This window comes from Ceratotherium simum, chromosome 34, assembly GCF_057802395.1.
Source record: "Ceratotherium simum simum isolate JZ-2026a chromosome 34, ASM5780239v1, whole genome shotgun sequence".
Taxonomy (NCBI): domain Eukaryota; kingdom Metazoa; phylum Chordata; class Mammalia; order Perissodactyla; family Rhinocerotidae; genus Ceratotherium; species Ceratotherium simum.
Genome location: NC_141933.1, coordinates 6,305,037 through 6,330,481, shown reverse-complemented (window position 1 = coordinate 6,330,481; position 25,445 = coordinate 6,305,037). Strand labels below are relative to the sequence as shown.

The 25,445-nt window shown below is 39.5% G+C and overlaps 1 protein-coding gene across 2 annotated transcripts in view; it reads left to right on the top strand.

The window, feature by feature from the left end:
* Positions 1-25,445, top strand: part of KDM2A (lysine demethylase 2A) — a 97,923-nt gene that overhangs the window by 28,686 nt on the left and 43,792 nt on the right. For both annotated transcript variants that reach the window (XM_087422570.1, XM_004437692.3), the window contains exon 3: positions 25,232-25,370. In XM_087422570.1, coding sequence (XP_087278696.1) covers positions 25,232-25,370 — 139 coding nt within the window. The remainder of the gene's footprint in view (positions 1-25,231; positions 25,371-25,445) is intronic.

The following is a 25,445-nucleotide window of genomic DNA, read 5'->3' as shown; positions in this document are numbered from 1 at the left end:
CTGAATAACATACCCAGTGACTTATCACCAACAGACTTTGAAAGAAGTGATGTGATTGGCCGCTGATCATGATGCACATCTGTTATTTACACAGTGATTTGTGGACTGAAGAACTAGCAGTAAAGTTGGTACTTTGTGCAGCTGCTCACAGTTCATATACCATGGTAACTGAAACTTGAACTATGTTGTTGGGGAACTGATGTTATTTAACTAGACTGTGGTAGCTGAAATTCGTGCTTATTGGGACCATGCACAGCATGTACTGGCAGTATAAAGAGTGAGTGCGCAGAGGAGAAGTCGGTGGGAGGGCGGCGAAAGGCTAAAGGGGCACATATGTATGGTGACTGATAAAAACAGGACTGTTGGTGGTGAACATGATGCAGTCTATACAGAAACTGAAACACAGTGAGGTACACCTGAAATTTACACAATGTTGTAAGCCAGTATGACCCCAATAAAATAATTAAAAAGACCCTATGCAAATGAGCACAAATGCTTCAATTTTTATAATGTTAGCAGATTAACTCCTTGCGGGAAGATTCATGTTACTGTATTCATTTGTACTGACTTGTAGCTGTGGTTTACAGAGAGGATCAGATGATGAGACATTATGTATATAAAAGTCCTTTGTTATCCATGACACATTATAGAGAACAAATATGTGGTGTGATAGGGCAACCAACATTTACTGAATGGCTCTAATATGCCAGGCAGTATTCTGGATATTTTACATGTATTAGATATGTCATTTGATCCTTGTAACAACCTCTGAAGTTGGTGGTATTTTATACAACCTCGTTTTATACATGACGAAATTGAGGCTCAGGGCTTATGTAAGCTTAGTAAGTAGCAGATCTAGGATTCAGACTTAGGTCTGTCTGGTTCCAAACCCATACTCATTCTACTAATCCATTTTTCATGGTGGTTGTTGGGGATCTTCCCACACAGGCCCTTTGATGGTGGCTAAATTGAGACTAAAACATGAGAAAGGAGCATTTTAGATATATTTTAAGTTTATGGAGCTTTAGGTGATTAGATTCAGGTTAAACATTTTGGCAAAAATACTACATAGGTCACCACCTATGTTTGTTTATTGCATCATATCAGGAGACACAGTGTCAGATTGTCTCACTCTTGGTGATGCTAGGTTTGATTGCTTTGTTACGGGTGTGACTGTCAGATCATTCCTGTAAAAATATATTTTTTCCTTTGTAATTAAAAAGTAATTTGTGGTGGGCCGGCCCTGTGGCTTGGTGGTTAAGTGCGCGCGCTGCGATGCTGGCAGCCCGGGTTCAGATCCCGGGTGCACATCGAGGCACCACTTCTCCGTTCATCCTGAGGCCGAGTCCCACATACAGCAACTAGAAGGATGTGCAGCTACGACACACAACTATCCACTGGGGCTTTGGGGGGAAAAATAAAATAAATAAAATCTTTAAAAAAAAAAAAAAAAGTAATTTGTGGGATGTACTTTGAGATTCCCCCAACAACTTTTCACTAATTATCCATTTGTTCTCTTACTTAGATATACTTTTATCTTTATAAATTTATTGCCAAAAAGTTCAAGTTAAGCAAGTAATGTATTTTTTCATTGCAGAAAAGAGAATGGGTGATCTCAAAAGAAAAGAAAAGGTCTAAAGGCATCATTGAGCTTTTATTCTTTTATAATAACTTTGCAATTCCTATTATTTTAGATCTATGTACTCTGTGGAGTATGTCAAAAGCACTGTTCTCTATTCTAATTCTTACGGTCTAGTGAAACACAGCACAACACGCATGCACATTTGGCCTGTTTAACCTGAGATTTCTTTTTAAGTTGACATCAGTGAGAAGAATATAGCACTCAACTGTAGAAACTTTCTTTTTTTTTTTGTGAGGAGATCAGCCCTGTGCTAACAACTGCCAGTCCTTCTCTTTTTTTGCTGAGGAAGACTGGCCCTGGGCTAACATCCGTGCCCATCTTCCTCCACTTTATATGGGACGCTGCCACAGCGTGGCTTGCCAAGCAGTGCGTCGGTGTGCACCCAGGATCCGCACCGGCAAACCCCGGGCCACCGCAGCGGAGTGCGCGCACTTAACCACTTGCGCCACTGGGCCAGCCCCGTAGAAACTTTCAAGAGAAGACAGAATTTGAGATCTGCTTGGTTGGTCTAGATGTAGTGGCAAAGAAAAGAGTTATTTCATGGTTATAAGTAGATAGAAGTGGGTGGGTTGTGACGATAGAATTCAGGAATCAGGATTAAATAATGGCTTCTCTGGAAATGGTGGATCTTGAACTGGTGAGGGAAGAGAGCCAGAGAAATCATAATTTTAGAAAGGAAAGTGGGAAAGGCACATTATAGAACTTAGTTGTCTTGAAACCTGAGCAAATTTACTGAGACCCAGTGAGAGGGTGAGAAGGTGCCTTGATAATGAGGGTAGGATGAAAGAGGGAGAGGTTGGCCAACATGGTGGGGAAGAAAAACTATAATTGTTAGCTTTTAAGGTTTTGATGTTCTTTATAAAGTAAGTCATGAGATCATCATTTGTAAGGAAAAGTGGTAGAACTGGGAATAGAGTTTGGGAAAGGAACTTGAAACAGCTTGTATAGTAAGAACTGAAGCCACCAAATACAAAATGAGCTATATCCTGTAGCTCATTTTCCATCTGCAAAACCGTAGATGGAAAATAGCCATTTATTCTCATTTTTTGCTGTAGAAAACTGTTCAGTTTAATATTGGTTATAAACTATAATGCCATGCTTTCCTCCCTCATTTTAGTGGGTTTTATCTATTTTTTCCTTATTTGGAGGATAAAAATGTTTCATAAAAGTTTTCAAAGGTACGTAGCTTTCTGATCTCATTTGGGATCATATTAATATGTTTGAAACTTCCTCGGAACCTGGCAGAGGACTAAAGTTAATTTGTAGCACTAGCAGTAAAGATTTTGTGAACCAGATAGAAATAGCTAGAAAAGCTATGCAAGATAGAAGCTGAAACAGAATTAAGATTTATGAAAGTGTCTGCCAGATAAGTCCAGAGTATGTAATCAACTTAAAAACAATGCTGTTAAGGAAGATTTTGGTGTATGAGAGTAGAAATAAGCCTTGTTTATATTTCATCTAGACTTAACCACATCTCTTATGCCATCTTGGGAAAGGTCAGGTTAAAAGATATGCCTTGGGCCGGCCCTGTGGCTTAGCGGTTAAGTGCATGCGCTCCGCTGCTGGCAGCCCGGGGTTCAGATCCTGGGCGTTCACCGATGCACCGCTTCTCCGGCCATGCTGAGGCCATACAGCAACTAGAAGGATGTGCAACTATGACATACAACTACTGGGGCTTTGGGGGGGAACAAAAAAAAAGGAGGAGGATTGGCAATAGATGTTAGCTCAGAGCCAGTCTTCCTCAGCAAAAAGAGGAGGATTAGCACGAATGTTAGCTCAGGGCTGATCTTCCTCAAAAAAATAAATAAATACATATATACATACATATTTCAAATCTGACTGGTTTTTAATTATACAAGTAAAATATGAATGCATTTATTAAAATATATATAAATTTATATATAAAGTTAAAGTATTACAGAGAAGGCTAAAGATCCCCTTAATCACTCTAATCCCAATCCCTTCCCCAGAAGTAACCATTTTATCAGTTCATGTATCCTTCCATGTCGTCGTCTTTGCCTTGTACACACACACGTACACAAACACATACACACATATGTATATTTTCTTTTTCATAGGTCAAGAATAAGAAAGATAGTGATTTAGTAATTTTGTAAATATTACAATTACTAGTCATTAGAATCTGTATTTACAGGCTCAGTAACCAAAGGATAGCAAAATTCAAGAATTTGTTATGAAGTGTCAGATCTTGGGCCAAATTATAGAATTCTTTATAACCCTAGAAAGGTTTAATCAAAGGGAAGAATCCAGAAGAAATAAGGAACATAGCTTCAGCTATTTAGCTCAAAAGTACACATTTGCTTTTCTGGCCATAAATAGAGCAGAACTTATGAAATTCACCATCTCTCAATTTACCTTAAGTTCCACAACTAGGGGTCTGAGATATTGTTTGTTAGTCTGACAAGTAAGAAAAGATATTTCGTTTTCTCAAAAATGTGAAAATTTTGCCACCATCATTTTGGGACAAGCGAGGCATTTGGAGGAGGATAGTAGGAAAGAGTTGTTGAAACTACTATTTGCATATTATTGATCCTCAAGTATATTTAAATTATTTTCGTAGTTACCTGTGATATTTTTGTTTGTAATATGTACACATTGGGAAGTGGATTCCAGGCCACTCATGGAATGAAATTGATCTTGAAGTGATGTTAGTTGTTCTCCTAAAGCCACTTGTTCTGGCAGGATTTTATTTTTAGGTAAGGGAAAGTCAAGAGAAGAGGCCACACTTACTTTAGGAGCAGGGATCTAAGAGTTGGAGAATATGGATTTGACGTGATCTCTCTTCTCTTGGGAATTAGAGGTCAGTTGGACGAAACTATGGGGAGGAGGGTTAGTAGACAAAGGAAAATGCCAAGATAAAATGGTGCTAGTTCTGGGCTGGCCCCATGGCTTAGCGGTTAAGTGCGAGCACTCCACTACTGGCGGCGCGGGTTTGGATCCCGGGCGCGCACTGACGCACCACTTCTCCGGCCATGCTGAGGCCGCGTCCCACATACAGCAACTAGAAGGCTGTGCAACTATGACGTACAACTATCTACTAGGGCTTTGGGGGGAAAAAAAAAGGAGGAGGATTGGCAATAGATGTTAGCTCAGAGCCGGTCTTCCTCAGCAAAAAGAGGAGGATTAGCATGGATGTTAGCTCAGGGCTGATCTTCCTCACACACACACACAAAAAAGGTGCTGATTCTAACCATTTTGGGAGAGTGGTGGTGGGCAGTGGAGCAAAAGATTCAGCTTCTCTTCTTTCATCCTAGCCTTCAGACTAAACCTAGTGATGAAAGCCAAAGAACAGAACTCCTAAATCCAATATGTACGTGGGGTGATGTGTGGTAAAGCTGCCCTTGCCCAGAATGGAGATGTGATTAACCTCCTTTGCTTGGAGGATATCATGGAGGATACCAGAGCAAGGTTGAGTTTAGTTTGCAAATTATACCTTGGTAATTGGTTGGTTGGCTGATCATCATACGAAAATATAGAACAATTTCAGCATGTGTTGCCTTGGGAGATTCATGTACATATATTAAATCGCTTTCTTGGTAGCTTGTTTTCTAAGCTTTGCTTCCCTTGCCACTTCCAAGAGCTAGATTTTCCTTTCCAGTATAGTCAGCCACTAGCCGTGTGTGGCTATTGAGCGTGTGAAATGTGGCTAGTCTAAATTGAGATGTGAGTGTAAAATACACACTGAATCTTGGCGACTTAATACAAAAAAAGAATGTAAAATATCTCGATAATTTTTGTATGATATAGTCAAATGCTGTTGTTGATTACATATGAAATGATTTATTGGATTAAATAAAATATTAAAATTAATTTTACCTTTAAAAAATATGACTACTAGAAAAAAATTACATATATGGCTCATAGTGTCTCTCTGTTGGACCCTGCTAGTCTAGAACAACCAGCACCAGGGATAAATACTTCTTTTTTCTTGCTGTAGAATTTCAGATGGGTCATCCCATAGACGCTGAGTGATTTTAGTTCAATAAGAATGTTTAGGGCCGCCCCCGTGGCTTAGCGGTTAAGTGCGCGCGCTCCGCTGCTGGCGGCCCGGGTTCCGATCCCGGGCACGCACCGACGCACCGCTTCTCCGGCCATGCTGAGGCCGCGTCCCACATACAGCAACTAGAAGGATGTGCAACTACGACACACAACTATCTACTGGGGCTTTGGGGGAAAATAAATAAAGAAAAAAGTTAAATGATGGCTTAAACATTCTTTTTTTTTTTTTTTTTACTAATTTTCTTTATTTTTTTTTCCCCCCAAAGCCCCAGTAGATAGTTGTGTGTCGTAGTTGCACATCCTTCTAGTTGCTGTATGTGGGACGCGGCCTCAGCATGGCCGGAGAAGCGGTGCGTCGGTGCGTGCCCGGGATTGGAACCCGGGCCGCCAGCAGCGGAGCGCGCGCACTTAACCGCTAAGCCACGGGGGCGGCCCGCCATCATTTAACTTTTATAGTCAGATTTTTTTCCTGTTGGGAAAAAACTTTTTTAATTTAATTTTGTAACAAGTCAGTGGGAATACAGGATTACAGTGCCAAATTGTGTGTGTGATGTGCACGCGTGCATATGTGTATTTTCTAGGAATTCCTCTTGTAGTGCTCATGATGCATCTTATACCCATGTTCACAAGGGACAGGTCCTGCCAATCTTCCTAGCTGATTAAGCTTGTCCTTAGAAAAGCGATGCTTTTCTGTCCCAGAAAAAGATCCTGGAACCAGGTATATTCCTCAACCCAGTTCTTATAAGCCCTTATTCCAAGGAATGTGGGACATGAGGCTTAATATGTCAGCAAACTTTGTATTCAGCTGTCTGGAGCTAGTTTTCTACATTCATGAAATATATTTTCCCCAAAACTTTTTTATTTTGAAAAAGTTATAATAGAGAAAAGTTGAAAGAGTAGTATAATGAACATCTGTATATCCTTCACCTCGAGTCCTCAATTGTTTTAAAGAACTTGCCACATTTCTTTATTTCTATATATTTTGGGGGCCGAACTGTTTTAAAGTTATTCACACATCGTGACACGTCACCCCTAAGTATTTCAGCATGCCACTCCTAAGAATAAGGACATGACCTTACCACAAATCTACTGTCATACCTAAGAAAATGAAAATAATTTCGTGATATCTAATAGTTATATTTTCCCAAATGTCCTAAGTAGCTTTTTTTGTGTGTGAGGAAGATCAGCCGTGAGCTAACATCCATGCCAATCCTCCTCTTTTTGCTGAGGAAGACTAGCCCTGGGCTAACATCCGTGTGCATCTTCTACTTTATATGGCACAGCGCAACAGCACGGCCTGACAAGCGGTGCATCAGTGCATGCCGGGCATCCGAACCCAGGCCGCCAGCAGCTGGGTGCACGCACTTAACCGCTACGCCACGGGGTTGGCCCCTATATAGCTTTTTTCTGACCTTTTTCAATCCTGGCTTCAGTCCAGGTTTATGCATTGCATTTAGTTATGACTTCTTAGTCTCTTTTAATCTAGAATAGAGGTCGGCCTACTACAACCCATGTGTCAATTCTGGCTAGCCACCTGTTTTTGTACAGCCCACCAGATAAGAGTAGTTTTTACATTTTTTTCCTACATCATTTGTAAAAACTGAAGTAAAATTCACATAACATAAAATTAACCATTTTAAAGTGTACAATTCATTGGCGTTTTGTACATTCTATATGTTGTATAATTGTCACCTCTGTCTAGTTCCAATATATTTTAAGCCCCTTGAAAAGCAACTCAATACCATTAAGCAGTCTCCCCATTCCCCCCTCCCCCCAGCTCCTGGTAAGTACTAGTTGACTTTCTGTCTGTATGGATTAACCTGTTCTAGATGTTTCATATAGATGGAATCATATAATATGTGACCTTTTGTATCTGGCTTCTTCCACTTAGCATGTTTTCAAGATTCATTCACATTGTACCATATATCAGTATTTCATTCCTTTTTATGGTGGAATAATATTTCATTGTTGTGGATATATACCACATTTTGTTCATCCATTCATTCATTGATGGACATTTGGGTTGTTTCCACCTTTTAGCTGTTTTTAATAGTGCTGTTACGAACATTTGTGTACAACTATTTGTTTAAATATGTTTTCAGTTCTTTGGTTTTTACATTTTTAAATGGTTGAAAAAAAAGAATAGTATTTCAGGGGCCAGCCCAGAGATATAGTGGTTAAGTTCGCGCACTCTGCTTCGGTGGCCGGGGGTTCGCAGGTTCAGATCCCGGGCGTGGGTTGATGCACTGCTTGTCAAGCCATGCTGTGGCAACGTTCCATATAAAGTAGAGGAAGATGGGCATGGAAATTAACCCAGGGCCAATCTTTCTGAGCAAAAAGAGGAGCATTGACAACAGATGTTAGCTCGGGGCTAATCTTCCTCAAAAAAAAAAAAAACGAAAGAATAGTATTTCATGACATATGAAAACTATATGAAATTCATATTTCAGTGTCCATAAATAAAGCCATACTTATTCATTTATGTGTTGACTATGACTATTTTTCATGCTACAGCGGCAGAGTTGAGTAGTTGTGATAGAGACCATATGTCCCACAAAGCTTTTTTTTTTTTTTTAAGATTTTATTTATTTATTTTCCCCCCAAAGCCCCAGTAGATAGTTGTATGTCGTAGTTGCACATCCTTCTAGTTGCTGTATGTGGGACGCGGCCTCAGCATGGCCAGAGAAGCAGTGTGTTGGTGCGCGCCCGGGATCTGAACCCGGGCCGCCAGCAGCGGAGTGCTCACACTTAACCGCTAAGCCACAGGGCCGGTCCCCACAAAGCTTAAAATGTTTACTCTCTGGCCCTTTACAGTAAAAGTTTGCTGACTCTAAACAGTCCCTTTGTCTTTTTGTTTTTGTGACATTGACTTTTTTTTTTTTAACAAATAGACTTTATTTTTAAAGAGTTTCAGATGTGCAGAAGAATTGAGCAGAAAGTACAGAGGGTTCCCACATACCCCTTCTCGACCCCACCCTGGTTTCCCCTGTTAGTAACATCTTGCCTTAGTGTGGTACATTTGTTACAGTTGATGACCCTACATTGACACATTATCACCCAAAGTCAATTGTTTACATTAGTTCGCTCTCTGTGTGTATAGTCTGTGGGTTTTGATAAATGCATAGTGTCATGTATCCACCATTACAGTATCATACAGAATCGTTGCACTGCCCTAAAAATCGACTATGGTCCACTTATTCATCCCTCTCCCCGTACCCCTCACACCAGCAGCTACTGATGTTTTTACTGTCCCTAGTTTTGCCTTTTCTAGAATGTCATATAGTTGGAATCCAAATACAGTATGTAGCCTTTTCAGGCTGCCTTCTTTCTTTTTTTTTTTTTTATTTTTTTATTTTTTTTTACAGATTTTATTTATTTATTTTTCCCCCAAAGCCCCAGTACATAGTTGTCTGTCATAGCTGCACATCCTTCTAGTTGCTGTATGTGGGACGCGGCCTCAGCATGGCTGGAGGAGTGGTGCCTCGGTGCGCACCCGGGATCCGAACCCCGGCCGCCGGCAGCGAAGCGCACGCACTTAACCGCTAAGCCACGGGGCCGGCCCAGGCTGCCTTCTTTCACTTAGCAATACGCATTTAAGATTACCTCCATGTCTCTGTGTCTTGACAGTTCATTTTTTATTGCTGCATAACATTCCATTGTATGGCTGTACCACAGTTTGTTTATCCATTCATCTATTGAAAGACATCTTGGTTGCTTCCAAGTTTTGGCAATTATAAATAAAACCACTATAAACATTTGTGTGCAGGTTTTTGTGTGGACATACATTAAAAAGGTAGACTATTTTTAGAGCTGTTTTAGATTCATAGCAAAATTGAGCAAAACCTACAGAGATTTCTCATATATCCCTTACTCCTGTATGCACAAAGCTTCCTCCACTATCAAAGTCCCGCACCAGAGTGGTGTATTTGTTATCAGTTGATGAACCTACATTGACACAACATTATCACCCAAAGTCCTTAGTTTACATTAGGGTTCACTTTTGGTGTTGTACACTGTATGGGTTTTGGCAAATGTATAATGACATGTATCCATCATTATAGTATTTATGCAGAAAAGCTTCACTGCCTTGAAAATCTTCTATGTTCTGCCTACTTATCCCTTTCTCCTCCCAACCTCTGGCAGCCACTTAGCCTTGTACTATCCATAGTTTCGCCTTTTCTAAAATGTCATATAGATGGAATCATACAGTATATAGCCTTTATTGGCTTCTTTAACTTGATAATATTCATTTAAGTTTTCTCCATGTCTTTTCATGGCTTGAGAGCTCATTTCTTTTTAGTACTGAATAATATTCCATTGTTTGGATGTACCACAGCTTTTTTATTCATTTACGTATTGAAGAACATCTTGGTTGCTTCTAAGTTTTGGCATTTATGAATAAAACTGCTGTAAACATTTGTGTGCAGGTTTTTGTGTGAACATACGTTTTCAACTCCTTTTGCAAATATTTTCTCCCAGTTGGTGCTTGTCTTTTCGTTCTCTTAACAGCATCTTTTGCAGAGCAGAAGTTTTTAATTTTAATGAAGCCCAACACACCAGTTTTTTTCTTTCGTGGATCGTGCTTTTGGTATTGTATCTAAAAACTCATTGCCAAACCCAAAGTCATCTAGGTTTTCTCCTGTTATGTTCTGGAAGTTTTAAGTTTTATAGTTTTGTGTTTTACATTTAGGTCTATGATCTATTTTGAGTTACTTTTTGGGGAAAGGTATAAGGTTTGTGTTTGGATTTTTTCCTGTTTTTTTTTTTTTTTTGGTGAGGCACATTAGCCCTGAGCTAACATCCGATGCCAGTCCTCTTTTTACTGAGGAAGATTGGCCCTGGGCCAACATCTGTGCCCATCTTCCTCTACTTTATATGGGACGCCCCCACAGCATGGCAGGACAAGCGGTGCATCGGTGCGCGCCTGGGATCTGAACCTGCGAACCCTGGGCCACTGAAGCGGAGCGCGTGCACTTAACCACTATGCCACCGGGCCGGCCCCTCCCGGTTTTTTGATATGTGAATGTCTAGTTGTTTCAGCACGAGTTGTTGAAGAGACTGTCCTTTCCACATTGAAGCATTGAATTGCCTTTGGTCCTTTGTCAAAGATCAGTTAACTATACCTGTGTGAGTGATGGTGTCTTTTAAAGTGTCTTACATTCTGGATTTGTCTGTTTCCTCATTGTATAGTTTGTTTTCCTAAACTGTATTCCTTGTGAACTGAAACCTGGGTCTAGAGTATTAGATTCACATTAAATATTTTGGCAAGAGTGCTTCCTGGGTGATTGAGCACTTCAAATTGTATCAAGTCAGGAAGTATACAATGCTAAATTGTCCCACTGCTAGTGATGGTTAAGATTGGTTAAGGTCGTAACCAGCAGATCTTTCCATTGTAAAGGTATATTTTTCCTTTTGCAGTTATTAAGTGATCTGTAGGGTAATATTTTGGCCATGTAACAAATTAATATTTGAATCTGTATTTGTCAGGCATGTGCTAGGTTCTGGGGAGACAGCAGTAAAAAGAAAGTTCTCTACTCTCATGGAATTTGCCTTTTTCCTTCCAAGTTTGAAGACAGTAGTAGAATTGGGTCTGTCCTTGGCAGGGGGTGCATTTGCAGCTTAATGTATGTTGATATCAGAAGAATAGGATCATTGAAAAAGTATATGCTAATTACAGTGTTGCAGTATGGGATACTGTATAAGGTCTGGAGATAGATAGTGGTGATGGTTGCATAACAAAGTGACTGTACTTAATGCCACTGAACTGTACACTTAAAAATGGTTAGATTGATAAATCTTATGTTCTATGTATGCTACCACAATTTAAAAAAAGTGTATGCCATTATAATGCATCACTGAACTTAACTCTGCCTCACTAACTTTTCTCTCGTAATTTTCATCAGGCTTCCTGTTGGTCTGTTTGGACTAATTGGGAGAGAAACTCTTTGTGAAATAAAATTCTATAGTTGAGTTCTGGTAGAGAAGAAGAGACAGTGATGTTATATTTCACCTCCTGCCTTCAGTAGAGTTTGTCTTTGTGGCCTCTCAGAGAGACCATTGTTGAGATCTCTGCGTGTCCTGGATTGTGCCCAGACTGTGGGTGGAGCTTCAGCTGTTGGTTCAGACAGGCTCTGCCTTTCACTATGTGCTGTTTCAATTTGTTGCAGTGCGCCAGATGCAGGCCTGCCTTTGCCAGGATATGGAGGGAGATCTACAACTTGAACCATTGTCTGAATGCTGTTGTTTTGACCCAAGAAGTCCTATAGATTCAGGATGAGAGCAATAGCCATAATGCCAGCAGCAAAGTGATTGTTGACCAGTTTGCTGTGAAGGCAGGCCCTTCATTTAGGAAGTAAACCCTGTGATTAAGAGCAAGAGCTCTGTTTAGAGGGAAGGAAAGAGCACTTTTTTGTGTGGCTGACGGAGCTTGGATAACCTCTCTTGCCTTCCTTTTTGCCTAAATTGACTGTGGAGGAGAAGGTGGTAGGAAAATCTTTAGTGATGGCTGTAGCAACAGCATATCATGGTAAGGTGACTGTGACTTTCTTCGATCTACAGAAATTTTGTCCATCTGAAACCTTTAATTGCCTTCATGTTGCAGAATATCCAGCTTATCACAAACTCTCAGTTTTCAGTCTAAGATTATAGGTTATGTGTGTATAGCCTTTGCTTTGGCAGTAGAATAGGGAAATTAGTATGTTGTAGTACAGTGTTTTTCACAGTTCTTGACTGACCTGCAGTAGGAAATACATTTTATGTTATAACCTAGTACTCTCATACATATGGATATACAAAAGTTTCAGGAAATGGTACTTACCTGTACTGTGTTGCCTGATATTTTCCATTTCATTCTATCCTAGTATTTCATTTAAAAAAATACACATGTGACCTAAATTAATTTTTATAACCTGTGGTTTAAAGAAGATTGGTATGGAACAGTGGTTCTCAAAGTATGGTATATACCTGGGATTCTTTTACAGCGGTCTGCGAAGTCAAGACTATTTTCATAGTAATACTAAGATGTGATTTGCCTTTTTCTCTCTCATTCTCTGATAAGTGGAGATTTTCCAGAAATACAGTGGAGTTTTCCAGAACTACATGATGTGTGATGATGACATTGCTCTCAGGGCTAATAGAATGTGTATTTGTGTATTCTTATGTGTCCTAGAATTTCCTAAGGCACCAGGATATAAATGTTTTTTTTTCAGAGATTAACTCAGTTTTCAGTACTATAATTGTGCTCCTACTAGCAGCTTTTGATTATACCTGCTATAATCTCTATAACCTCATTGTGGTCCAGTGAATCATTTCTTTGAAATCCTGGAGTTTTCATTGAGCCCAGTGGAAATACAAGTACAGTCGGTTGTCTTTTGCAATTATAAATTTAGAAAATTCCTCGGTTTTAATTTGTCATCAGTAAATATTGACATATATAACCCACATAAACAAAAGCTGTTTGGGGTCCTCAGTAATTGAGTGGAGGGGGTTCCTGAGTCCAAAGAGTTTGAAAACTTCTGGTGTAGAGGTTAAGAATGTAGATTTCTTTTTTTTTTTTTTTTTTGCGTGGAGGGAGAGTCACACTTTTTTGTGTGTGTGGTAAAATATATAACGTGAGATCTGTACTCTAAACAATTTTTTGTGTGTGTATGAGGAAGATTAGCCCTGAGCTAACATTCATTGCCAATCCTCCTCTTTTTGCTGAGGAAGACTGGCCCTGGGCTAACATCCGTGTCCCATCTTCCTCTACTTTATATGGGACACCGGCACAGCATGGCTTGACAAGTGGTGTGTTGGTCCCCGCCCAGGATCCACACCTGCAAACCCCAGGCCACCAAAGTGGAGCGTGCGAACTTAACCATTACGCCACCGGGCCGGCCCCTTAACAAATTTTTAAGTGTACAGTATTGTTAAATACAAGCACAATGTTGTATAACAGATCTCTTGAACTTTTTCATTTTGCATAACTGAAACTTCATACACATTGAACAGCAACTCCCCATTTCCCCCTCCCCCTAGTCCCTGGCAACCACCATTTTACTTTCTGCTTTTATAAGTTTGAGTAGAACATAGGATTTTTTTTATCAGTTGGACCTGGATTTGAGTCCCACCTTGGCTACTTGTTAAGTATTCCTGGCTCAAGTTACCCAACCTTTTTGATTCTTAGGTTTTTTTTGTTTGTTTTCTTTAAAACATTTTACTCAGTAATTTATTATGTAAAGCAAATAAAAGCAAAATTATTCTTACTTACTTGGGAAAACCTAGCCTGCTACCTCCACCTTCTTTTGGCTGTTTCTGGGTTGGAGAACTAAAATCAACATTTTACTATCTTACTTCATAAGGTGGTTGTGAGGATTAAATGAGCTACAAAAATGAGCTTGAAAATGCTTATTAGCACATAGCAAGCATTCGTGTTAGCTATTATTATAATAGAAGAAGATGTAACATCTAGCCACATTGATATTTAGCTGTAGCATTTCTTAGCAACACTCACCTTTGTAAAACTGAATTGTCTACACCTACTCTTTCTTGTTCTCATGCTGCCCTTGCCTGTGCCTCTAGACTTTTCTTAATTGAGTTTTGTTTTCCAAAAAAATTGTGAGCTTCTTGAACATCGCAGCTCTCTTCTATTTCTGTTGTGTCTTGGACAGTCCTCAGCCTGTAGTGTGCACTCAAGACATGTAAATCCTAGTACAAAGGCCATGGGACACACAAGCTCAGAATTCCCATGAGAATGATGGTAGGAAAAGAGCTTTTTGGGTCTCTGTTCTGATTCTTTACTCTGTCTCTCTTAGGAACTTTCTTCCACTACTGAACAGTCTTCCTAAGAAGTATAGTGAAGGATGAATTATCACTTATCAAATCATTTCAATTTCTTTGATTAATCCTGTTTCTCTTGGCAGTATGAAATTCTAACATAATTGCCATACTTTCACCAGGGTTTCTCTCATTACATCCCAACAATACAAGAGAATCATAGCAATAGATAGATGCCAAATAATTCAGATTAAGACGATCTAATTCTTATTGTCTGTAAGTGTGTGTAATGATTACTTCTCCCTTAGCACCTTCTGAGACTTAGAGCAACACAGGCAAGTAGGTATGAATTTTGTGTGTGTGTGTGTGTGAGAGGAAGATCAGCCCTGAGCTAACATCCATGCCAATCCTCCTCTTTTTGCTGAGGGAGACTGGCCCTGGGCTAACATCCTACCCGTCTTCCTCCACTTTATATGGGATGCCACCACAGCATGGCTTGACAAGCGGTGTGTCAGTTTGTGCCGGGGATCCGAACTCTGGGCTGACGCAGCGGAGCACACGCGCTTAACCGCTACGCCACAGGGCCGGCCCCAGTGTGAATTTTTTTAAGTCAGGAATTGAACTGTGTTCTGAACTTTCTATTTTTGTTGGTTACTCCTCTTCTCTCCTTGAGTCTGTCTTCAGCCTTCTCCTCTAGTCTGGCTGTCTTGATGTCCAGAAACTTGTTCTTGTATAAGCACATTGCTGCTGTCTTCTGGCTCTACACTTCCTCGGTTCACACGTGACCATTCCTTCAAGCTCCCTCTACCCAGAAATCAACAACAGTAGAACCAACTCTACCACTTAGAGCAGGGACTTCTCCCAAGTAACACCTTCCAGAAATGATCCCTTCTTAGTAAATTGCTGGCACTGTGCAGATGGAGAGAGTACAGTGGTTGGATTTCGTAAAATTTCATCCCTAGGATTAGATATTCGGTGTGAGGAGATTCAGAGATGGTAGAATCATAAAAGAGCTCCTGAAAGGGATGGACTTGGAAAACTTATTAGAAGACTACCACTTGTGATGATAAAGAAGGAGAAAATCTTATCTGATGTTTAATGCTATTTGGAAAGAGGCATGTGAAGTATGACTTGTCTCTAGCTACATAGACCGTTGTTTTTGGGAAAGATAGTTGGTTTCCCAGTCCAGTGTTGATTCATGTTTAAAACCACAATTGCTAATATATTTTGAGCACGTGCTGGCTACTTTCTGTCTTTTATTTCATTTGATCTGCGTACAGTCCTGTGCAATGACTTCTATTTTGATTATTAAAGTAGCTCATATATAGTGAGACGCTGAACCAGGATTTGAACCCTGGAAACCTGGTCCAGACCCTGTCACTACTCTATACAGCTCCTCTTTTTATGTATAGGGCATTTCACAGTTTGCAGAGTGCTTGTACAGATGTTCTCATTTAAACCTCACAACAGTCTTGTGCATTAGGTGAAATTCTTGATGTTTTCACACGAGAAAATGGAAGCTTAGGGAATTTGAAGCTCAAAGCGACAATACCTAGACCCGGGCCCACACCCACTTTTGACTCCATTTCCTTTGTTCTCATTATGTAGTTTTGCTAAAGATAAATAATAAATAGGATCATACCTGAAGGTGAATTTTCTAAGAATTTTAACTTGGTTGAAGGTGATTGGTAATGTTTTAGATGTGATATTTGAGTCTGGAGAAATTTAGCAAAGACGTGATCATTAGCTTGCATTATTGAATTCTCTGGTAGCTTGAATATAACTGTTTTATTAAGTATGCCTCTTAGTGTTGGACTTTTTAATGCTGTGGGTCAGTTTACCATTCTTAAACTAACATTCCTAGGTAAATTCAGAAGTGAAGACGTAGTTTTCTTTGCTTCAACTTTAGTTGGCACAGATGGGTGACTGAAAGCTTAGAAGGAAAGAGGGCTTGCCGGGATTATAATGTCATCATGGTAGTGGGAGAGGAGAGGAATTATGTGTTTGTGGAGGACAGTTTAAAATAGCAGCTCTTGGGCCTGCCCTGTGGCTTAGCGGTTAAGTGCGCGCGCTCTGCTGCTGGCGGCCCGGGTTCGGATCCCGGGCGTGCACCAACACACCACTTCTCTGGCCATGCTGAGGCCGCGTCCCACATACAGCAACTAGAAGGATGTGCAACTATGACATACAACTATCTACTGGGGCTTTGGGGGAAAATAAATAAATAAAATTTAAAAAATAAATAAAATAGCAGCTCTTGATTTTTTGCCAGTTCCTTCTAAAGCTTCTACTCTTTTTTTTTTTTTTTAAGATTTTATTTATTTTTATTTTTTTTTTCCCCCCAAAGCCCCAGTAGATTGTTGTATGTCATAGCTGCACATCCTTCTAGTTGCTGTATGTGGGACGCGGCCTCAGCATGGCCGGAGAAGCCGTGCGTCGGTGCGCGCCCGGGATCCGAACCCGGGCCGCCAGCAGCGGAGCGTGCGCACTTAACCGCTAAGCCACGGGGCCGGCCCTAAAGCTTCTACTCTTAGACATGAAATTGCATGACTCCTCTAAATCTCAAGTTTGTTTAGAAAAGAAGTCATATGTTAGTTAAGAGATTGACTTTTGTCTGTGACTCAAAACGTTAATCATAGTTCCAGAGAGAACGGTCATGGAGGAAAGCATCCTGATGAATGGAATGTAGCAAGCCTGCAAATAGGTGCTTTTATATAATATCTTCTTGCTTCAAGTGACTGCTTGCTATCTCCCTAAACTCACCTGCAGACTTAGGAGAAGCAGCATGTGTGACACATTTCATGGTTTATATCATTTACTGAGCAAATGTCTAGAGTTAAGTGTTTTTCAGAACAAGCTGTCCTTTAAGGTTCGCAGTACCTTTCTCAGTGATTGGCAGAAAGGTCACTCTTAGTTCCCCTTTAGATTTCAGATAAACGTCTGGGGGCTTTTTCTTTTTCTGTAAATTGTTCTTGTCTAACAAATATACTAATCTTTACCTTCTAGGAACTGAAATGGCTTGGCTTGCACCATGTATTGTGCTAATGACTTACAGTTGCATCACTTACAGAAGATGGTGAAAAACCTAGGCTTTACCTTTGTTTCTGTGTTCTGAGTGCCTGTTGCTAGAGAACCAAATCAGGCAGTACACAGAAGTGTTCAGGGAGTATTTGAATCTCAGTGGATGTTCATTGGCTAATGAAAAGAAAGTTAAGAAGTTGGTTGAGTTGAGGGAGAAACTGAATTTTGTGTGTGTGTGTGTGAGGAAGATCAGCCCTGAGCTGACATCCATGCTAATCCTCCTCTTTTTGCTGAGGAAGACCGGCTCTGAGCTAACATCTATTGCCAATCCTCCTCCTTTTTTTTGTTTTTTTCCCCCAAAACCCCAGTAGATAGTTATATGTCATAGTTGCACATCCTTCTAGTTGCTGTATGTGGGACGCGGCCTCAGCGTGGCCAGAGAAGCGGTGCGTTGGTGCGCGCCCGGGATCCGAACCCGGGCCGCCAGCAGCGGAGCGGGCGCACTTAACCGCTAAGCCACGGGGCCGGCCAGAAACTGAATATTTTTGAGTTCATTATTGTTTCCATTTTTGGTAGGGGGTATTTTTGTTGTGTGCAGATAATTTAAAGATTATTTCCTAGTAATGAGGCCTTCTAAAGTTCCCTTCTTTTCAACTCTAGGAGGTAAATAGTTAGAAAAAGGAAACGTTTTATATTCCCTTTGGGTTATGATTTCACTTAACTCAGACTAATATTAAGTGTCAGATAGTAAGAGTGGTAAGTTTAAATATTGTTCTGGGGCTACAAAAAGGAAGTGAAGATTTGAAACAGCGGGACAGAAGGTAGCGTGAGGAATTACATATCTTTACTTCATAGTTACTCTTCTAGTAAATATACTAGGATATTTTGTGGAGCAAAAGTGTGCTTTTGGTATGATATCTGAACTCAGATTATTTCTCTTCAAGATGGTGTCGAGATGCCTTATCTTCATCCTGAATTTCGCTACTTGTCGCCACAGTTTTTTCCTTTGCAGAATTGTGGTAATAGCATGGTTAGTGTGCAGCAGGCACACTGAACAGTTGATTATACCAAATAGTATGTAGAAAAGCAGGCAACGTTGGTGGAAGAGATCCAGCACTTGAACTCATTTTTCAGCCACTTGGTTTTGTGGAGGGCATATTTGTGGTCAGGGAAGTGTATTCTGACTCTTTCAGAGAATTTTAGGATCAATCTGTATATAGTAGGTATTTGACACTAGTTCTGAGGGAACTTTTAGGGAAAAGTTCACTTTGTGTTGTATATGCCTCTTCTTTTGAACACTGCCTTCTCAGCTGTCTTTTTTTTTTTTTTTTTTTAATCAAAAGAGAATTAGGTGTGAATAATCTTCTTGCCAAATTCTGTAGATTATGCCTTCCTTTTATGGATTACTCTGTCTTGTTGGAATTACTGTGATCTGTTGAAGTTTTTTATATAGAGAAAGTGTTCTATGTACTGTTGATCTCTGAGGAAGTTGATCTAAGTTAGCCCAGAAAATAATTGAAGACTGACCTAGCTGAACTTGCAACAAAAGAAATGCAGGCGTTTTCAGCTGTGTCAATTACCTCACATTCTTTGTAATATATTAGAACAGTTATGTTGAAACTAAGTGTGTGTTCTCCCTTTATCCTTGTGTTCAGATGTTTTATTAATTTAGGGGCAATAAGTGTTACATAGAGCAAAAAATAAAAATTTGGGCCCAAGTGTAAGGCACTGATTCCCACTGTTTTTGTACCGTTTTAGGATATTAGTTTAGGGTATTTGTTTTAGAGTATTTCCATTAAAATCCCTCATGAGGTGTAATAAAATTAGCAAATTTTCTGAACAAAGATTATATCCTTTTATTTTTTTAAAATGTTACATCTGTCTATCTATCTATCTATCTAATCTTATTAATAAGGAGATGCTAAGAAATTTAGTACGGTGAAGAGGAAGCCAAAAAAAGTTTGAAGAGGTTGCTTGCTCTAGAGGAGCAACATAGGGTGTATCCATAGTTCTTGGAACTTAGTAGGTGTTCAGTAAAGTTATACTGAATGAATAGACATTTCCTCTTATGTTATTTGTGATGTGGAGCCTTGCCAACCCCTCTATGTTAGTTGTTCTTCCTTCTGGACTTCAATAACATTTGTATCCACCTGTCTCAATACATATCACATTGAATTGTAATACTATAATTTATTTATGTGTCTGTCTCCCCCTACTGGCCAGTGACCTCCTTGAGGGCTAGAACTGTGCCTTTTTATCTTTGTATGCAGAACACCTGCCTATTATTCCATATTCAGTGTATCCTTGTTTTATGAATGAGTTAAGTGTTCAAATAATAATTTTTATAGTACACACACACGCATACACATGAGGGAGTGGGGTGTAGGTAGCAAACTATATATGTATCTGCCCCAGTGTGTGACCTTGCAGTAATGTCAGGATTTCAAAAACATGGAAAGAAAGAAAATGAGAACAACACTTCAAAGTTCAGTTGATCTTTGGGACATGTATGTGTTCATACATTGGTGAAGGGGGCAGGGTGAGAGCCTGAGCTTGTTTCTTTTTTAGAGAGTGTGTAAGTGCATATCAAGGCTATCAAGTGGGAACTTGGTAAATGTTGCACAGATTCAGATTTAATCCATATAGCTTTATAAATTTATAAAAATATGCCCCCCAACTTTTTTTTTAATAGTAGTATCATGATGTGGGACATGAAAATCTAGTTGTTACCTGACTTCTCATACCATCACCAGCAAAGAGGCTCTGTAATTAAAATTTTTCTCTCAGGTAATGGAGTAAGGTGGATCACAATCTTAGAGAAAATAGATGAAGAAATTAATCTTGGTAAAAAATATTGGCAGTTTCATCTTTACAGAAGGTGTGAATAAAGGTCACTTTGACTACAAATATAGAGAATGAGAACAAGTTTTAATAGCGTACACAATAAATGTATTAGGTTCAAAGCACTCTGTGATATAAAATGGTCTCTGGTTAGGAATAGCCATATTTTTATTTCAGCCAGAATAGCCAAATGACCAGTAAAATAATTTGTCAAGTAACAACTAGAATTAGAAATCGGGAATGGTGGAATATTAAATAAACAGGGGCATAGCTAGAAATGTAGTGTTCCTTAGCAAATACCAGAAACCTCCCATCCTGGGGAAGATCCTTTGCTAATTCTCTGTCTACCAAGCGCAGTTTTCTAATTTATAAACAGTCTCCTTTGTTGCCAGCAGGTCCCACCACTTGACCTCCTCTCTCTGTCAGAGCCATTTCAGCTGGCTGCAGTCTCTTTCCTTTGACAATTTTGCTTCCAGCTTCCTCAAGCTGCTGGTCTGGCTGAAGTTTCATTCTAAACTAATTTCGGTAGTGTATAGAGCAGTGGTTAAGACCATTGGCTTTAGAACCCAAGTGTCTGGGTTCAAATACCAGCTGTATCCATTACTAGCTTTGTAACTTGGGCAAGTTGCTTGTCTTTCATTTTCCTTGTTTGTAAAGTAGAGAGGATAATAATCATATAGGGATGTTGGATTTAAATGTGTTAATACATGCAGAATGTTTATTACAGTACCTGGCACATGGTAAGCACTCAAACACTAGCTGCTATTACTACTAGTTTTTTTGCCCTGGCATCATAGTCTGCCTTCAGAGCAGTAGCCCTTCTGGGTGTCATTAATAAAAATAGCAACAGCCTTTTCATACTTTATACAAGCTTTTCCTTCTCTGACTCCTTTGTGCCCCTTGGGGAATGGGGTAAGCTCTCTAGAAAGAACTGCCTTTTACTTCTAGTTGATTGAGACACATGGAATTTTGTTTAATATGGGGGAGGTTCGAGGGACAGGAGAACAGGAGGGAGGAAAGGAGGAAGATGTAGAAGTCACTAAGAGGGCTACCCTGCCCACCAAAAGGTCTCTCTCAGAGTCGCTGGTCAGGACAGAGGGGACTGAGTCTGGAGTTAGATGTTCTTTGAATAAGGACATACAGACCTGGGGGACTGGTATGTAGCAAATTTTCAACATGGTATAATGTACATGGGCACAGGACTGAGATCTTAACCGGAATCAGATTGTAGAAGACTTTATTTTGAAACACAAAGGACCTTAAATTATTTACCTCCAAGGGAAAATTAGAATCTGGAGAGGTTAAATGATTTACATAACTGCCTAAGAACGCACAGCAAAGTAGCACAGTTGTGCAGCATAACAACATTTCAGTCAATGACGGGCTGCATATACGACAGAGGCCACATAAGATTAGTACCACGTAGCCTAGGTGTGTAGTAGGCTATACCGTCTAGATTTGTGTAAGTACACTCTATGATATTTGTACAACAATGAAATCACCTAACAGCACATTTCTTGTAACGTATCCCTGTCATTAAGCAGCGCATGGCTGTAATATTAAGTCTTCCAGTCCATGAACATGGTGTGTCTTTCCATTTATTTATTTAGGTTATTTATGTAGTTCTTTAATTTCTTTCAACAACGTTTTGTATTTTTCCAGTATACAAGTTTTGGGCTTCTTTTGTTAAATTTATTCCTTAATATTTTTTTCATGCTATTGTAAATGGAATTGTTTTCTTAATTTCATTTTTGGATTTATTATTGCTAGTATCTAGAAATACAACTGGTTTTATTAGTTCTAAAAGTTTTTCTTGTGGATTCCTTACAACTTTCTATGTATAAGATCATGTCATTTTTGAATAGAGAGAGTTTTACTTTTTCCTTTCCAAACTTGTATTCTTTTTCTTGCCTAATTGCCCTGGCTAGAGCTTCTAATGCAGTGTTGAATAGAAGTGATGAGAACAGACATCCTTGTCTTGTTTCTGATCTTAGGGAGAAAGTTTTCAGTCTTTTACCATTAAATATGATGTTAGCTGTGGCTTTTTGGTAGATGCCCTTTATCACCTGGAGGAAGTTCCCTTCTATTCCTAATTTGTTGAATGTGTTTTATCATGAAAAGGTGCTGAATTTTGCCAGATGCTGTTTCTACATCTGTTGAGATTATCATATGGTTTTTGTTCTTTATTCTATTACATTACTTTTATAATAAAATATATATATATATATTTTGTGTGTATGTGTGTGTGAGGAAGATCAGCCCTGAGCTAACATTTGTGCTAATTCTCCTCTTTTTGCTGAGAAAGACCGGCTCTGAGCTAACATCTATTGCCAATCCTCCTCTTTTTTTTTTGTCCCCCAAAGCCCCAGTAGATAGTTGTATGTCACAGTTGCACATCCTTCTAGTTGCTGTATGTGGGACGTGGCCTCAGCATGGCCGGAGAAGCGGTGCGTCGGTGTGTGCCTGGGATCCGAACCCAGGCCGCCAGTAGCGGAGCGCGCGCACTTAACCGCTAAGCCACGTGGCCGGCCCATCAGTGCTTTCTAAAAGTGATTATTTTGGGAAACTACATTTATTCCGATGGTGTTGCCCTTGCTCTCTGACTTTTTAGAACTCATCTTTTGGAGTTGTCTTCAAAGACACATGTATGAAATAAGGTGAGGAAGAAAACTGAGTGATGTCTTTTGAAAAAACAAACCCATGTTAGAAATTGTCAGTGAAAGTATCTCCCCTCCCCCAGATAAAGATACCTAAAAATATTTTGAGTAGTGATGGCGTTATTGGAGTAAGTGAAAGGTCTACCAAAATTAGGTCTTCTTTTGGCCTTTGAGCTGTGACTTAATGGCAGCAAAGGTGCTGAATAAGAGTGTTACAAGGCTTTTTTTGCCGAATATGGAAAAGATATTAGGTATCCCTCAGTGTTTCTACCCAAAACTGGTAAGTTGAATCGTGCTCTCCTGTGGTGTGAAACAGTCATTTTTATTTCCTTAATTTTCATTTCTCATGACTCATTTCTGCCCTTTTCCTGACCCCCATTCTCTAAGAGACTTTTCTCCAGTGTCCCATTTCTTTATGTATTTATGTAAATTCAGGTGCTGTGTAAGCAATTTTAGATTATCAGTATCTGAATTTGAATTCCAGGTTTGGCCCTTAGCACATACTAGGGTAGGGCTACTTTACCCTTGCCTCCACTACTCCCACATCGATTGTCCCATGTGTATGTAGTCAAGAAATTTCAGCAAATTTTAACATTGGCTAAAGTAAATAACTAAAAGGTAAATTTGTGGCATAAGCAACATGTTATCTTTTTAAAAAAATAACAGCTTATGAGGTATAATTCACATACCATAAAATTCACCCGTTTAAAGTATACAATTCAGTAGTTTTTAGTATATTCACAGATTGTGCACATATCACTGCTATCTAATTCCAGAACGTTTTCATCACTCCCGAAAGAAACCTATACCATTAACAGTCACTTTCTCCCTCTCCTCATCCTCTGGCAACCACTAATCTACTTTCTATCTAGAGATTTGCCTTTTCTGGACATTTCGTGTAAACAGAATTATACAATACATACAATATATGGTCTTTTGTGTTTGGCTTCTTTCACTTAGCCTAATGTTTTCAAGATTCTTCTATGTTAATAGGACATATCAGTACTTCATTCCTTTTTATGGGCAAATAATACTCCATTGTGGAAATGTACCGCATTTTGTTAATGCATTTACCAATTGATTAACATTTGGGTTGTTTCTACCTTTTTGCTGTTATGAATAATGCTGCTGTGAACATCCATGTACAAGTTTTTGTGTGGACATGTGTTTCTAATTCTTTTGGGTATATACCTAGGAGTAGAATTGCTGGGTCATATGATAACTGTTTAACTTTTTGAGGAACTGCTGAACTATTCTCCAAAGTGGCTGCACCATTTTACATTCCCATCAGCAGTGTACGAGGGTTCCAATTTCTCCACATTCACGCCAGCACTTGTTATTGTCCACCTTTTTGGTAATAGCCGTCCTAGTAGGTGTGAAGTGTTATCTCATTGTGGTTTTTTGTGTGTGCGTGTGAGGAAGATCAGCCCTGAGCTAACATCCGATGCCAATCCTCCTCTTTTTTTTGCTGAGGAAGACTGGCCCTGGGCTAACATCTGTGCCCATCTTCCTCTACTTTATATGGGATGCCACTACAGCATGCTTGGCAAGTGGTGCGTCAGTGCACACCCGGAATCTGAACTCGAACCCCAGGCCGCCAGAGCAGAGCGAGAGCACTTGACCACTGCGCCACCAGGCAAGCCCCTCATTGTGGTTTTAATTTGTGTTTCCTCTAATGACTAATGATATTGAGCATCTTTTCATGTGCTTTTTGGCCAATTGTATATCTTCTTTGGGGAGACATTATCCTTAAAGCTAGATATTGATGGTCTGCTCTTTGGAATGCTGTTGTTTAGATTAACTTTCTTCCTTTATCTGATGTAAAAGAGTTTTTTGCTTCGTTAATTCAAATGTTTTAGTCTGTTTTTGAAAGTTGTTTTAGAAAGCTAATCTAGATACAGCTTTCCCCTATGAAAAAATTGAGTTTTGTATTCTGGCCTGAAATGTCTATAAAGACAGTTTGTCCCTGCTCTGATAAGCAATGATAGACAAAATGTTTAGTAGACCCTATTTGGTGATATTTTTATTGTAAATTTATATCTCTAGGTTCAAAGAGTTAGCAGAGGTAAAATTCAAAGTAGGGAACCCAGTGGCTCATTAAAATTTTGTCATATTCTGTACATTGAGAACATTAGCTGACCTTTAGTTGAAAGATCTATAAGAAGGAAAATTGGTGCTTGATATAGCAACTGAAGTTGAAAGTAGCACTTGTGCACATGTAGGGGAAACTGTGACCACATTTATAGATAGGCCTGAAAAAATACATTATTTCATTCTTATGTTCCTCTCTCCTCAGCGTGGTACCATGCGACGACGCTATGAAGACGATGGTATTTCAGATGATGAAATTGAAGGGAAAAGAACTTTTGACTTGGAAGAGAAACTCCACACCAACAAATATAATGCAAATTTTGTTACTTTTATGGAGGGAAAAGGTCAGTATCATTTTGGTTCAGACCTGCAGCCCCTTGATGTAGGAAATTGTAGACTCTGGCACCTGTGGACTCAGT